The 17294-nt window shown below is 45.7% G+C and overlaps 1 protein-coding gene across 1 annotated transcript; it reads left to right on the top strand.

Moving 5' to 3' along the window:
• Positions 1-9061: 9061 nt before the first annotated feature.
• LOC138370135 (suprabasin-like) lies at positions 9062-10584 on the top strand. Its single transcript, XM_069334125.1, has 2 exons — positions 9062-9097; positions 9244-10584. Exons 1-2 carry the CDS (start codon positions 9062-9064, stop codon positions 10582-10584), a joined length of 1377 nt encoding a protein of 458 aa, XP_069190226.1.
• Positions 10585-17294: the final 6710 nt, after the last annotated feature.

The raw sequence follows: 17294 nt of genomic DNA, 5'->3' as shown, positions 1-17294 counted from the left end.
CCCTGCCCACGACCCTCGCTGTCCCCGCCCACGACCCTCCATGTCTCCGCCCACGACCCTCCCGTCCCCGCCCACGACCCTCCCGTCCCCGCCCACGACCCTCCCTGTCCCCGCCCACGACCCTCCCTGTCCCAGCCCACCAATCTCTCTGTCCTCGCCCACGACCCTCTCTGCCCCCACCCACGACGCTCCCTGTCCCCGCCCACGACCCTCTCTGTCCCCGCCCACGACCCTCCCTTCCCCGCCCACCACCCTCCATGTCTCCGCCCACGACCCTCCCTGTCCCCGCCCACGACCCTCCCTGTCCCCTGCCACGACCCTCCCTGTCCCCGCCCACGACCCACCCTATCCCCACCCACGACCCTCCCTGTCCCCGACTACGACCCTCCCTGTCCCCGACTACGACCCTCCCTGTCTCCGCCCACGACCCTGTCCCCGCCCACGACCCTCTCTGTCCCCGCCAGTAGTGTGGATGACGTTGTAGAGGCCCTTTTTTTCTGGGGAAAAAGGGGCCGATTTGGAGTTAAAGGTTTCTTATGAGGAAAATTCATGGCGTAGTACATTCAGTACACCACCCCAAGTACAGTACACCACCACCTGTACAGTACACCACCTCCAGTACAGTACACCACCTCCAGTACAGTACACCACCACCAGTACAGTACACCACCACCAGTACAGTACACCACCACCACCATTACAGTACACCACCACCAGTACAGTACACCACCACCACCAGTACAGTACACCACCACCAGTACAGTACACCACCACCAGTACAGTACACCACCACCAGTACAGTACACCACCACCAGTACAGTACACCACCACCAGTACAGTACACCACCACCAGTACAGTACACCACCACCAGTACAGTACACCACCACCACCAGTACAGTACACCACCACCAGTACAGTACACCACCACCAGTACAGTACACCACCACCAGTACAGTACACCACCACCAGTACAGTACACCACCACCAGTACAGTACACCACCACCAGTACAGTACACCACCACCAGTACAGTACACCACCACCACCAGTACAGTACACCACCACCACCAGTACAGTACACCACCACCAGTACAGTACACCACCACCACCAGTACAGTACACCACCACCAGTACAGTACACCACCACCAGTACAGTACACCACCACCAGTACAGTACACCACCACCAGTACAGTACACCACCACCAGTACAGTACACCACCACCAGTACAGTACACCACCACCAGTACAGTACACCACCACCAGTACAGACACCACCACCACCAGTACAGTACACCACCACCACCAGTACAGTACACCACCACCAATACAGTACACCACCACCAGTACAGTACACCACCACCAGTACAGTACACCACCACCAGTACAGTACACCACCACCAGTACAGTACACCACCACCAGTACAGTACACCACCACCACCAGTACAGTACACCACCACCACCAGTACAGTACACCACCACCACCAGTACAGTACACCACCACCAGTACAGTACACCACCACCAGTACAGTACACCACCACCTCCAGTACAGTACACCACCACCAGTACAGTACACCACCACCAGTACAGTACACCACCACCAGTACAGTACACCACCACCACCAGTACAGTACACCACCACCACCAGTACAGTACACCACCACCAGTACAGTACACCACCACCAGTACAGTACACCACCACCTCCAGTACAGTACACCACCACCAGTACAGACACCACCACCAGTACAGTACACCACCACCACCAGTACAGTACACCACCACCAGTACAGTACACCACCACCAGTACAGTACACCACCACCAGTACAGACACCACCACCAGTACAGTACACCACCACCAGTACAGTACACCACCACCTGTACAGTACACCACCACCACCAGTACACCACCTCCAGTACAGTACACCACCACCAGTACAGTACACCACCACCAGTACAGTACACCACCACCACCAGTACAGTACACCACCACCAGTACAGTACACCACCACCAGTACAGTACACCACCACCACCAGTACACCACCACCAGTACAGTACACCACCACCAGTACAGTACACCACCACCAGTACAGTACACCTCCACCAGTACAGTACACCACCACCACCAGTACAGTACACCACCACCAGTACAGTACACCACCACCAGTACAGTACACCACCACCAGTACAGTACACCACCACCACCAGTACAGTACACCACCACCACCAGTACAGTACACCACCACCAGTACAGTACACCACCACCAGTACAGTACACCACCACCAGTACAGTACACCACCACCAGTACAGTACACCACCACCAGTACAGTACACCACCACCAGTACAGTACACCACCACCAGTACAGTACACCACCACCAGTACAGTACACCACCTCCAGTACACCACCACCACCAGTACAGTACACCACCACCAGTACAGTACACCACCACCAGTACAGTACACCACCACCAGTACAGTACACCACCACCAGTACAGTACACCACCACCAGTACAGTACACCACCACCAGTACAGACACCACCACCAGTACAGTACACCACTACCAGTACAGTACACCACCACCAGTACAGTACACCACCTCCACCAGTACAGACACCACCACCAGTACAGTACACCACCACCAGTACAGTACACCACCACCAGTACAGTACTCCTCCACCAGTACAGTACACCACCACAACCATTACAGACACCACCACCAGTACAGTACACCACCTCCAGTACAGTACACCACCACCAGTACAGTACACCACCACCAGTACAGTACTCCACCACCAGTACAGTACACCACCACAACCATTACAGACACCACCACCAGTACAATACACCACCTCCAGTACAGTACACCACCACCAGTACAGTACACCACCACCAGTACAGTACACCACCACCTCCAGTACAGTACACCACCACCAGTACAGACACCACCACCAGTACAGTACACCACCACCACCAGTACAGTACACCACCACCAGTACAGTACACCACCACCAGTACAGTACACCACCACCAGTACAGACACCACCACCAGTACAGTACACCACCACCAGTACAGTACACCACCACCAGTACAGTACACCACCACCACCAGTACAGTACACCACCACCAGTACAGTACACCACCACCAGTACAGTACACCACCACCACCAGTTCACCACCACCAGTACAGTACACCACCACCAGTACAGTACACCACCACCAGTACAGTACACCACCACCAGTACAGTACACCACCACCAGTACAGTACACCACCACCAGTACAGTACACCACACCACCAGTACAGTACACCACCACCAGTACAGTACACCACCACCAGTACAGTACACCACCACCAGTACAGTACACCACCACCACCAGTACAGTACACCACCACCAGTACAGTACACCACCACCAGTACAGTACACCACCACCAGTACAGTACACCACCACCACCAGTACAGTACACCACCACCAGTACAGTACACCACCACCAGTACAGTACACCACCACCAGTACAGTACACCACCACCAGTACAGTACACCACCTCCAGTACACCACCACCACCAGTACAGTACACCACCACCAGTACAGTACACCACCACCAGTACAGTACACCACCACCAGTACAGTACACCACCACCAGTACAGTACACCACCACCAGTACAGTACACCACCACCAGTACAGTACACCACCTCCAGTACAGTACACCACCACCAGTACAGTACACCACCACCAGTACAGTACACCACCACCAGTACAGTACACCACCACCAGTACAGTACACCACCACCAGTACAGTACACCACCACCAGTACAGTACACCACCACCAGTACAGTACACCACCACCAGTACAGTACACCACCTCCAGTACAGTACTCCTCCACCAGTACAGTACACCACCACCAGTACAGTACACCACCACCAGTACAGTACACCACCACCAGTACAGTACTCCTCCACCAGTACAGTACACCACCTCCAGTACAGTACACCACCACCACCAGTACAGACACCACCACCACCAGTACAGTACACCACCACCACCAGTACAGTACACCACCACCAGTACAGTACACCACCTCCACCAGTACAGACACCACCACCAGTACAGTACACCACCACCAGTACAGTACACCACCACCAGTACAGTACACCACCACCAGTACAGTACACCACCACCAGTACAGTACTCCTCCACCAGTACAGTACACCACCACAACCAGTACAGACACCACCACCAGTACAGTACACCACCTCCAGTACAGTACACCACCACCAGTACAGTACACCACCACCAGTACAGTACACCACCACCAGTACAGTACACCACCACCAGTACAGTACACCACCACCAGTACAGTACACCACCACCAGTACAGTACACCACCACCAGTACAGTACACCACCTCCAGTACAGTACACTACCACCAGTACAGACACCACCACCAGTACAGACACCACCACCAGTACAGTACACCACCTCCAGTACAGTAGACCACCACCAGTACAGTACACCACCACCAGTACAGTACACCACCTCCAGTACAGTAGACCACCACCAGTACAGTACACCACCACCACCAGTACAGACACCACCACCAGTACAGTACACCACCTCCAGTACAGTACACCACCACCAGTACAGTACTCCTCCACCAGTACACTACACCACCACAACCAGTACAGACACCACCACCAGTACAGTACACCACCTCCAGTACAGTACACCACCACCAGTACAGTACACCACCACCAGTACAGTACACCACCACCAGTACAGTACACCACCACCAGTACAGTACACCACCTCCAGTACAGTAGACCACCACCAGTACAGTACACCACCACCACCAGTACAGACACCACCACCAGTACAGTACACCACCACCAGTACAGTACACCACCACCAGTACAGTACTCCTCCACCAGTACAGTACACCACCACAACCAGTACAGACACCACCACCAGTACAGTACACCACCTCCAGTACAGTACACCACCACCAGTACAGTACACCACCACCAGTACAGTACACCACCACCAGTACAGTACACCACCACCAGTACAGTACACCACCACCAGTACAGTACACCACCACCAGTACAGTACACCACCACCAGTACAGTACACCACCTCCAGTACAGTACACTACCACCAGTACAGACACCACCACCAGTACAGACACCACCACCAGTACAGTACACCACCTCCAGTACAGTAGACCACCACCAGTACAGTACACCACCACCAGTACAGTACACCACCTCCAGTACAGTAGACCACCACCAGTACAGTACACCACCACCACCAGTACAGACACCACCACCAGTACAGTACACCACCTCCAGTACAGTACACCACCACCAGTACAGTACACCACCACCAGTACAGTACTCCACCACCAGTACAGTACTCCACCACCAGTACAGTACTCCTCCACCAGTACAGTACACCACCTCCAGTACAGTACACCACCACCAGTACAGTACACCATCTCCAGTACAGTACACCACCACCAGTACAGTACACCACCACCAGTACAGTACACCATCTCCAGTACAGTACACCACCTCCAGTACAGTACAAAGAGGGAAGTTTTTAAGTACCACTCAGCTACCTAAGGTAACTTTAAGTTAAGACTTAAGCCTCTTCAGTTAACTTTAGACGGAACCTGTCCTAAGGAAGCCGAGTGGTTTCTTTAGAAAAAATCTCTAATGTAAACAAAGAGAGGGATTTAAGGTAGTTTAATATACGACTTATAAATGGGTGGCTCCCTCATGCAAATTGAACACGCCTATAGCTGCCCCAACCCATTTATATTTCCTTAATTCTTTGATTCTCCTTTTTTCTACATTATTCCCCCCTCCTTCCCTGCTCTCCCCTGCGTCCTGACCAGGACCAACGGGCTTGGAGACGGTCGGGGGAAGGATGGGGAGGATTTGAAATTCTGGGAAGGATGGTTTTTGGGAGCAAGTAGGATGTCCACCATGGGATGGCCTGTCCACCATGGGTGGCCTGTCCACCATGGGTGGCTTGTCCACCATGGGTGGCTTGTCCACCATGGGTGGCTTGTCCACCATGGGTGGCCTGTATACCATGGGATGGCCTGTCCACCATGGGTGGCTTGTCCACCATGGGTGGCCTGTCCACCATGGGTGGCTTGTCCACCATAGGATGGCCTGTCCACCATAGGATGGCCTGTCCACCATAGGATGGCCTGTCCACCATGGGTGGCCTGTATACCATAGGATGGCCTGTCCACCATAGGATGGCCTGTCCACCATGGTGGCCTGTCCACCATTAGATGGCACGAGTTGTTTAGTGTGTGTTGGTTATGTCAGTGCGTTGGCTAGGCCGATTAGTTCAAGTTCAAGGAGAGAGCAGTTTAGGCTACGGGAGACTAAGGTGGTGTCGTGGTAATGTTGATCCCTCGGCCATGGCTGCAGGAGGCTCTCCATGACAACGTTAGGCCTACCGCACTGCTTGAAGCAAAAATGTTTTTTGTTGTTTAATTGTATTCATGATTTGTATTATTCTTTCTTTTATCAAGATAGAGTCCGTGAGGCCTCACTCTTCTCCTCCACGTCCTGCACCACTTCTCCTATTTGGCATTGTTTTTTTTTTATTTATCCTGATTTACATCTACTGCTTCTACCTTTCATGCTCTCTCTCTCTCTCTCCTTGTCTCTCCCTTCCCCCCCCCCAGCCACCGGGGAGGGGGAGAGAAGGACTTAGCATTCAATGCAAATTACTATCAAAATTGGAACATTGCTAATAGCCTTCCGACATTGTTGGGAACTACCGCGTAAACTGGCCCCTGGGAGGGGGGGGGAGGTATATGGGAAGGGGGGGTGATATGGGATAGGGGAGACGGGCAGGAGAAGGGGGAGCGGCGCGGGGGTAGTCTGTTGTTGAGAGGGACGGGGGGGGGGAAGAGAGGAACCTATATCTCTCTAACAAGTTCAAGTTCAAGTACGTTTATTGAGACAATAAAATACATATCAGAGGGCTAGAGTAGTTTAGGCTACTTCTACCTCCCTCTACTTCAAGTCCCTCGAGGGGGCGCACGACCCCAGTGAACACCAAACCTCAAACAACAGTACAAGAAGCACATTGATCATTACTAACTCACTATCGGCAAGTGGGAGAAAATTGCCGGTGCTGATTGGTCAGCCCAGGAATCAATCCTGTTGTCTCATTGGTCATTGATATAGTAAATTTTTTAATTTTGCCCCGAGGGGCGAGTTTATTGGGCAGCGCCACTCATCTTGTGAGTGAACAAACCGCCATAGCAGAATGTACAACACTCCCCAATAGGAAGAAAACCCGCTGGGTTGTTCATCCTGTCACTTGTAACCTGACACAGCTGGGACTTGCTTAACTGTCTCAAGTGAACAGCTCCTCAAACAAGAAGATTAACATCTATCAACCCTTAAAAGCTTACGTTATCTTGCGGGTGCAAAATGGGGAAATCTTTTAAGAACAGTATCAATATTTGACAAATAGTGTTTTCCTAACTCAAACAATGTGGGGTTTATTATTCTACAGTTATTCCTAATGTCTCTCAGGTGTTCACATTCACGTAGATAGTGGTCAAGGCGGTGTCCATCACTCTCACCACAGATTCTGCAACTTCGCTGATCAACTGTTGTTTCAATTCCAAATCTCCATGGATATTTGTATCCAAGACGGATTCTCGCTATTACTGATTCTCTCCCTCGTCGTCCTCCTCCTCGGCCATAATGATTGGGATTGCCAGCTGCAACCATGTTGTACCATCGTACAGATTCACTGGTTTGTGCTTCTATCCTCCTTTCCTCAGTTACCTTGTCACGGTGATGTTGCCTGATAATACCTCTAATTTGTAGTTGAGTCTTGGGTATGAAGTATTCAATATGGTCTCCTTCAGCGCCTTCAGCAGCCAGCACATCTGCTCGTTCATTTCCACATATTCCAACATGGGAGGGGATCCACAGAAACTTGATGACTCTTCCCTGATTGGTAAGTACTCTCTCAGCTCTCTTGATTTCAGCGACTATTGCAAGATTTTCTGCCCGATTTTTACTTAGGCTTTGCAGTGCTGCTTTTGAATAGGTGCAAATCACTGCACCATTAGTGTTCCGTTCAAGAAACCTTAACGCCATAACAATGGCAGTTAGCTCTGCTTGCGCTGAAGAGGCATAGTTCTCAATACGTGCTTTTTCTTCATTTCTGCGTTGGAAGGAATTATCCTTGATTACCGTGTATGCTGCACCAGCCCTGCCATTGATAGGATTAGATGACCCGTCAGTGTAGATTTGATCTAGTTCATCTCCGGCTTCTTTATAAATTTCCTCGAGATACTTGTGCCTCATTTCTTGTGGTAACATGTTGGATTTTTTCGTTGCCATTTCATTGATGATGATCTTGCATGAGTCATCCTCCCAGGGAGGTAACCTCTCTACAGGCAGGAGCTCACGGGCTTGCTCAAGCAGGTGAAGCTCTTCAAGGTAGCAGACTGCTCTGTGATGCCATTTTTTGCTTCTCCTGTTTCCCCCTGAAAGTAGCACAGAGCTCAGTTTTTTCTTGGCAATATCATTGTAATGGGGATCTCTGGCTATCCTAATTGCAAGCTTAGCATTCAGCTCCTGAATTCTGCTTTTAACACTGGGAAGGGACAACTCCTCTCGTAGATTAGACGTTTTGGCAGTTCTTGGAACTCCAAGAATGATTGTCATGGCTTCATTTTGAATGCTTTCAAGCCTTTTCTTATCGCTTTGGGAGTAGGTGCACAGAACTGGTGCGGCATAGTCTATGACAGAGCGAACATAGGCTGTGTACATCATTTTAAGCACGGCAATAAAGGCTCCATGTCCATTCCAGGTCATAGCTTTCAGTGCCCTGAGTCGACTTTTGCATGTTCCTATGAGTTGATTGAGCTCCTCTTTCTTTCCCTTGTTAGAGCCGACAGTGATGCCAAGGTACCGATAGTGGTCAACCCATTCAAGTGTTACACCATTAATTTGCAGTTCTTCATTGTGTTACTCATTGGTCAGTTAGAGACTGGACACATGGAGAGACAAGCAGGAAGGCAGGGACATCAGCAGGTAAGCAGGGACACCCAGCAGGAAGGCAGGGACATCCAGCAGGTAGGCAGGGACATCCAGCAGGTAGGCAGGGACACCCAGCAGGTAGGCAGGGACACCCAGCAGGAAGGCAGGGACATCAGCAGGTAAGCAGGGACATCCAGCAGGAAGGCAGGGACATCCAGCAGGTAGGCAGGGACACCCAGCAGGAAGGCAGGGACATCCAGCAGGTAGGCAGGGACATCCAGCAGGTAGGCAGGGACATCCAGCAGGTAGGCAGGGACATCCAGCAGGTAGGCCGTCGAGACATCCAGCAGGTAGGCAGGGACATCCAGCAGATAGGCAGGGACATCCAGCAGGTAGGCAGGGACATCCAGCAGGTAGGCAGGGACGTCCAGCAGGTAGGCAGGGACATCCAGCAGATAGACAGGGACATCCAGCAGGTAGGCAGGGACATCCAGCAGGAAGGCAGGGACATCCAGCAGGTAGGCAGGGACATCCAGCAGGTAGGCAGGGACATCCAGCAGGTAGGCAGGGACGTCCAGCAGGTAGGCAGGGACGTCCAGCAGGTAGGCAGGGACATCCAGCAGGTAGGCAGGGACATCCAGCAGGTAGGCAGGGACATCCAGCAGGTAGGCAGGGACATCCAGCAGGCAGGCAGGGACATCCAGCAGGTAGGCAGGGACATCCAGCAGGTAGGCAGGGACATCCAGCAGGTAGGCAGGGACATCCAGCAGGTAGGCAGGGACATCCAGAAGGTAGGCAGGGACGTCCAGCAGGTAGGCAGGGACGTCCAGCAGGTAGGCAGGGACACCCAGCAGGTAGGCAGGGACATCCAGCAGGTAGGCAGGGACATCCAGCAGGAAGGCAGGGACATCCAGCAGGTAGACAGGGACATCCAGCAGGTAGGCAGGGACATCCAGCAGGAAGGCAGGGACATCCAGCAGGTAGGCAGGGACATCCAGCAGGTAGGCAGGGACATCCAGCAGGAAGGCAGGGACATCCAGCAGGAAGGCAGGTCCATCCAGCAGGTAGGCAGGGACATCCAGCAGGTAGGCAGGGACATCCAGCAGGTAGGCAGGGACACCCAGCAGGTAGGCAGGGACATCCAGCAGGTAGGCAGGGACATCCAGCAGGTAGGCAGGGACATCCAGCAGGTAGGCAGGGACGTCCAGCAGGTAGGCAGGGACGTCCAGCAGGTAGGCAGGGACGTCCAGCAGGTAGGCAGGGACATCCAGCAGGTAGGCAGGGACATCCAGCAGGTAGGCAGGGACGTCCAGCAGGTAGGCAGGGACATCCAGCAGGCCGTCGGGACAGGCAGGCCGGGCAGGTCACGCCTACACCTCAGTAAGGTTACCCCAGCACCTGCCTTCCTGCCAGCACTGTCCCTTCCCTATTGTTACCCTGGACTTTATCAGAGTGTTCCTCTTCCCTCTCATCGTTCCCCTCGCTACCTCCATCTTTATCACCTCCTCCTCCTGGCCGCTCCTATATTACGGCCTTGTTAGTGGCTCCCAGTTATCCGTGGTGACCACTATGTGTTGGTCTCACCACTGTGACGTTGCTCCTCCTCCTCACCCCTCTTCCTTCCCCCTCTTCATCCCCCTCTTCCTCCCCCTCTTCTTCCTCCCCCCCTCTTCCTCCTCCTCTTCCTCCCCCTCTTCCTCCCTATCTTCCTTCCCCCTCTTCCTCTCTCCTCCTCCTTCTCCTAATACTTCTTTCCTTCTTCTGTAGTTATGGATTACATTCAAACTCCTGACCATCTGAGAGGAACAAATGAAGCATTTGAGAGGAACTAGTGAACCATCTGAGAGGAACTAGTGAACCATCTGAGAGCAACTAGTGAACCATCTGAGAGCAACTAGTGAACCATCTGAGAGGAACAAGTGAACCATCTGAGAGCAACTAGTGAACCATCTGAGAGGAACTAGTGAACCATCTGAGAGGAACTAGTGAACCATCTGAGAGCAACTAGTGAACCATCTGAGAGCAACTAGTGAACCATCTGAGAGGAACAAATGAAGCATTTGAGAGGAACTAGTGAACCATCTGAGAGCAACTAGTGAACCATCTGAGAGGAACAAGTGAACCATCTGAGAGCAACTAGTGAACCATCTGAGAGGAACAAGTGAACCATCTGAGAGGAACTAGTGAACCATCTGAGAGGAACAATTACACCACCTGGCAGGAACAAGGGAGCCATCCAGATCAAGTGTACCATCTGGGGAGGAAGAACTGTACCATCTGGGTACAGTTCTTAAACTGTGTAGAACTGTATCAAAATTAAAATAAATCAAAATCTATGAAAATTCAATTTATCAATGTAATCAGAAACATTGAAATGGAATTGTAACTTATTTAGTATACCATGTGTGTTGTTCTTACATGCACCAGATGGTGCTGTTTGTCAAGAAAAGCTTCACAAACAGTTTTACCTGTCAGGTAAAAAAGACAGTTTTACCTGTCACAGGTGTGGCATCTATACTTATACTTACGAAATGAACGGTATGGTAAACAACACAGCTCAATTCCAACACAATGTCACACAAAATAATTCAATAAAAAATAAAATAAATCGAAATCTATGAAAATAAAATTTATCAATGGAATTGGAAACATTGAAATGGAATTTCTGACATATTTAGTATAGCGTGAATGTTGCTATTACGTGCAACAGATGGCGCTGTTTTTCAAAAACCCATGTTTTTACCTGTCACAGGGGTGGGATCTATATAAGTAGGCATATAAAAAGACGCGCCTAATCGAGTGCAACGTGGTGTCAAAATTTCAAAGCAATCGGTGAAGAACTTTTGGAAATTACAGCGTGTGTTGCTCTTACGTCCAACAGATGGCGCTGTTTTTCAAAAAAAGCATGTTTTTTTCTTGTCACAGATGAAATATGTATATAGTAGATATATAAAAAGACGCGCCTATTCGAATGCAACGTTGTGTCAAAATTTCAAAGCAATCGGTAAAGAGGTTTCGAGGATTTCCCTAACATGAAAAACACAGTTTTTCAGACAAAGCCTGATTTTTTACCGTCACAGACGTGACATCTATATAGTATGTACATAAAAACTTGTCCGGATGCGAATGAAACATTGTGTGAAAATTTCAAAGCAATCTTTGAAAAACTTTCGGAGATTAGTAATTTTGAACAAACGAGCATTTCCATTTATATATATATATATATATATATATATATATATATATATATATATATATATATATATATATATATATATATATATGTATATATTAGTATATTTTGGTAGCAGTCTTTCCTGTAGACATATATTATTAAATATGACCGAAAAAGTAAGATTAATAATTCTAACACGAATTTTCACAATCTTTCGTACATTTCGTTTCACTGTTGGAGGTAAATCAAAAATCAATTCTCCAAAATTCATTTTTATTTCTAGTCTGACGCGACACGAGCGCGTTTCGTAAAACTTATTACATTTTCAAAGACTTTAGTTCACATATACACAACTGAATAGAACTTACGCATCTCCGATATTATATCTACATTTGAGTGAGGTGGAAGGGGTGATGTGGCATTAACACTCCAATGGTTTCGTCGAAGACATCATAAGAAGGAAAGTGAAAAGCCATGCAACCTCTGAAGAGACAACTAACACAAGACCTATACCCCCTATTAGACTATTTTACAGGAACTTCTTTTCCACAGCTCATAAAACGGAGGAAAGGGTCATGAAAGATATTGTTAATAGAAACGTTATCCCTACAGACAAAAATCAGAGGATACAACTGACGATTTACTATAAAACCAGAAAAACGGCCAGCCTACTCATGAGAAACTCTCCAGACACAAAACAGAACGCTTTAAAAGAGACTAACGTCGTCTATGCCTTCAAATGCCCTCTTGGGGACTGTAAGCTCCAAAAAACCCAGTATATAGGCAAGACAACAACATCTCTTTCTAGGCGTTTAACGATGCATAAGCAACAGGGCTCCATTAAGGAACATATAATCTCTTCCCACAACCAAACCATCGCCAGAGAAATCCTAGTAAACAACACAGAAATCATCGATAGATACAGCGATAGCAGGCGGCTTGACGTTTGCGAGGCACTACACATCAAGAAGTCAACACCAGCAATCAACAGCCAATTATTGCACAACTATATTCTACCCACCTCAAGACTCCGCTCCAATATAGAAGCATCAAGAAATATGGACCAATAGGCTTTCTACAAACACTTCTATTCAATATCCATTGTTTCGTGTTCTGTCTTGTGTTGATGAAATTAATACCCTATTAATACTCTTGTTCTGTCTTGTGTTGATGAAATTAATACCCTATTAATACCACATCTTGTTCTGTCTTGTGTTAATGCCACATCACCCCTTCCACCTCACTCAAATGTAGATATAATATCGGAGATGCGTAAGTTCTATTCAGTTGTGTTTTTGTGAACTAAAGTCTTTGAAAATGTAATAAGTTTTACGAAACGCGCTCGTGTCGCGTCAGACTAGAAATAAAAATGAATTTTGGAGAATTGATTTTTTATTTACCTCCAACAGTGAAACGAAATGTACGAAAGATAGAGAAAATTCGTGTTAGAATTATTAATCTTACTTTTTCGGTCATATTTAATAATATATATATATATATATATATATATATATATATATATATATATATATATATATATATATATATATATATGTATATATATATATGTATATATATATATATATATATATATATATATATATATATATATATGTATATATGTCGTACCTAGTAGCCAGAACGCACTTCTCAGCCTACTATGCAAGGCTCGATTTGCCTAATAAGCCAAGTTTTCGTGAATTAATTGTTTTTCGACTACCTAACCTACCTAACCTAACCAAACCTAACTTTTTCGGATACCTTACCTAACCTAACCTATAGAGATAGGTTAGGTTAGGTTAGGTAGGGTTGGTTAGGTTCGGTCATATATCTACGTTAATTTTAACTCCAATAAATAAAAAATGACCTCATACATTATGAAATGGGTAGCTTTATCATTTCATAAGAAAAAAACTAGAGAAAATATATTAATTCAGGAAAACTTGGCTTATTAGGCCAATCGGGCCTTGCACAGTAGGCCTAGTACGACGTTCTGGCTACTAGGTACAACATATATATATATATATATATATATATATATATATATATATATATATATATATATATATATATATATATATATATATATATATATATATATATATGTCGTACCTAATAGCCAGAACGCACTTCTCAGCCTACTATTCAAGGCCCGATTTGCCTAATAAGCCAAGTTTTCATGAATTAATGTTTTTTCGTCTACCTAACCTACCTAACCTAACCTAACCTAGCTTTTTTTGGCTACCTAACCTAACCTTACCTATAAATATAGGTTAGGTTAGGTTAGGTAGGGTTGGTTAGGTTCGGTCATATATCTACGTTAATTTTAACTCCAATAAAACAAAATTGACCTCATACATAGAGAAAAGGGTTGCTTTATCATTTCATAAGAAAACAATTATAGTAAATATATTAATTCAGGAAAACTTGGCTTATTAGGCAAATCGGGCCTTGAATAGTAGGCTGAGAAGTGAGTTCTGGCTACTAGGTACGACATATATATATATATATATATATATATATATATATATATATATATATATATATATATATATATATATATATATATATATATATATATATATGTCGTACCTAGTAGCCAGAACGCACTTCTCAGCCTATTATGCAAGGCCCGATTTGCCCAATAAGCCAAATTATCCTGAATTAATATATTTTCTCTATTTTTTTTCTTATGAAATGATAAAGCTACCCATTTCATTATGTATGAGGTCAATTGCTTTTTATTGGAGTTAAAATTAACGTAGATATATGACCGAACCTAACCAACCCTACCTAACCTAACCTAACCTATTTTAATAGGTTAGGTTAGGTTAGGCAGCCGAAAAAGTTAGGTTAGGTTAGGTTAGGTAGGTTAGGTAGTCGAAAAACAATTAATTCATGAAAACTTTGCTTATTAGGCAAATTGGGCCTTGCATAGTAGGCTGAGAAGTGCGTTCTGGCTACTAGGTACGACATATATATATATATATATATATATATATATATATGTCGTACCTAGTAGCCAGAACGCACTTCTCAGCCTACTATGCAAGGCCCGATTTGCCTAATAAGCCAAGGTACGACATATATATATATATATATATATATATATATATATATATATATATATATATATATATATATATGTCGTACCTAATAGCCAGAACGCACTTCTATGCCTACTATTCAAGGCCCGATTTGCCTAATAAGCCAAGTTTTCATGAATTAATATATTTTCTCTAATTTTTTTCTTATGAAATGATAAAGCTACCCATTTCATTATGTATGAGGTCAATTTTTTTTTATTGGAGTTAAAAATAACGTAGATATATGACCGAACCTAACCAACCCTACCTAACCTAACCTAACCTAACCTAACCTAACCTAACCTAACCTATCTTTATAGGTTAGGTTGGGTTAGGTAGCAGAAAAAGTTAGGTTAGGTTAGGTTAGGTAGGTTAGGTAGTCGAAAAACAATTAATTCATGAAAACTTGGCTTATTAGGCAAATCGGGCCTTGCATAGTAGGCTGAGAAGTGCGTTCTGGCTACTAGGTACGACATATATATATATATATATATATATATATATATATATATATATATATATATATATATATATATATATATATATATATATATATATATGTATATGTCGTACCTAGTAGCCAGAACGCACTTCACAGCCTACTATGCAGGGCCCGATTTGCCTAATAAGCCAAGTTTTCATGAAATAATGTTTTTTCAACTACCTAACCTACCTAACCTAACCTAACTTTTTCGGCTATCTAACCGAACCTATAAAGATAGGTTAGGTTAGGTAGGGTTGGTTAGGTTCGGTCATATATCTACGTTAATTTTAACTCCAATAAAAAGAAATTGACCTCATACATAATGAAATGGGTAGCTTTATCATTTCATAAGAAAAAAAATTGAGGAAATATAATAATTCATGAAAACTTGGCTTATTAGGCAAATCGGGCCTTGCATAGTAGGCCGAGAAGTGTGTTCTGGCTACTAGGTACGACATATATATATATATATATATATATGTATATATATATATGTATATATATATATATGTATATATATATATGTATATATATATATATATGTATATATATATGTATATATATATATGTATATATATATATATATATATATATATGTATATGTCGTACCTAGTAGCCAGAATGCTCTTCTCGGCCTACTATGCAAGGCCCGAGGTTAGGTACCCGAAAAACAATTAATTCATGAAAACTTGGCTTATTAGGCAAATCGGGCCTTGCATAGTAGGCTGAGAAGTGCGTTCTGGCTACTAGGTACGACATATATATATATATGTATATATATATGTATATATATATATGTATGGTGATAATACAATGAAGGTGAAAACATGGGGGGATACATAAGGGATAAACATAGGGGCTGCAGAAGGCTTATTGGCCCATACGAGGCATCTCCTATCTAAACACAAAGATTAATCCAGTGTAATTGGCCTGTTATGTTGGACATTGTCTTCTGTGTTGGCATCGATATGTTCTTGTCTTGTCCTTACTCTCATGGTGGGTAGAGTAAATAGTTCCGTGATTTGGGTGTTTATGGTAGGTCGCTCTATTCTTATGTGAATTGCCTCAAGAATTTGTAATCTTCTTGAATCTTGGGTTTTGTCTATTATGCAAGTATTCTTGTTCAACATTTCTCTTGTTAGAGTAATGTCATGGGCTTGTCTCATGTGATTCCTAGGGGCACCAGATTGAAGATGGCATGTCAAACGCCTCGTCAGCTTGGTCGACGTCATACCTATGTACTTACATTGAAGGTTACATCCTTCATGGGGGCAAGTGTACATGTATACAACGCTTGACTGCTGTAGAGGGTTCTCCGTCGGCTTCGGGCTGTTTTTGATAAGGAGTTCGGAAGTCTTCTTGGTTTTGTAGAATATTATCAGGTTTATGTTTTGGTTAGGTGTAGTGCTTTTTACTCCTTTACGGATTATTTCTTTCATTATTCTTTCCTCTTTTATATGTTCACTGTGCATGGTTGATTTGTAATATAATTTTATTGGGGGTGTT

The sequence above is a fragment of the Procambarus clarkii genome, chromosome 31 (genome assembly GCF_040958095.1).
Source record: "Procambarus clarkii isolate CNS0578487 chromosome 31, FALCON_Pclarkii_2.0, whole genome shotgun sequence".
Classification (NCBI taxonomy): Eukaryota; Metazoa; Arthropoda; class Malacostraca; order Decapoda; family Cambaridae; genus Procambarus; species Procambarus clarkii.
This window is presented reverse-complemented; position numbering and strand designations above follow the sequence as displayed.

Bases quoted from the DNA above. Each gene is read 5' to 3' on its own strand.
- LOC138370135 (XM_069334125.1), top strand. From the start codon at position 9,062: ATGGAGAGACAAGCAGGAAGGCAGGGACATCAGCAG. The intron at 9,098-9,243 runs GTAAGCAGGGAC...GACATCCAGCAG, and splicing joins GAAGGCAGGGACATCAGCAG to GAAGGCAGGGACATCCAGCA.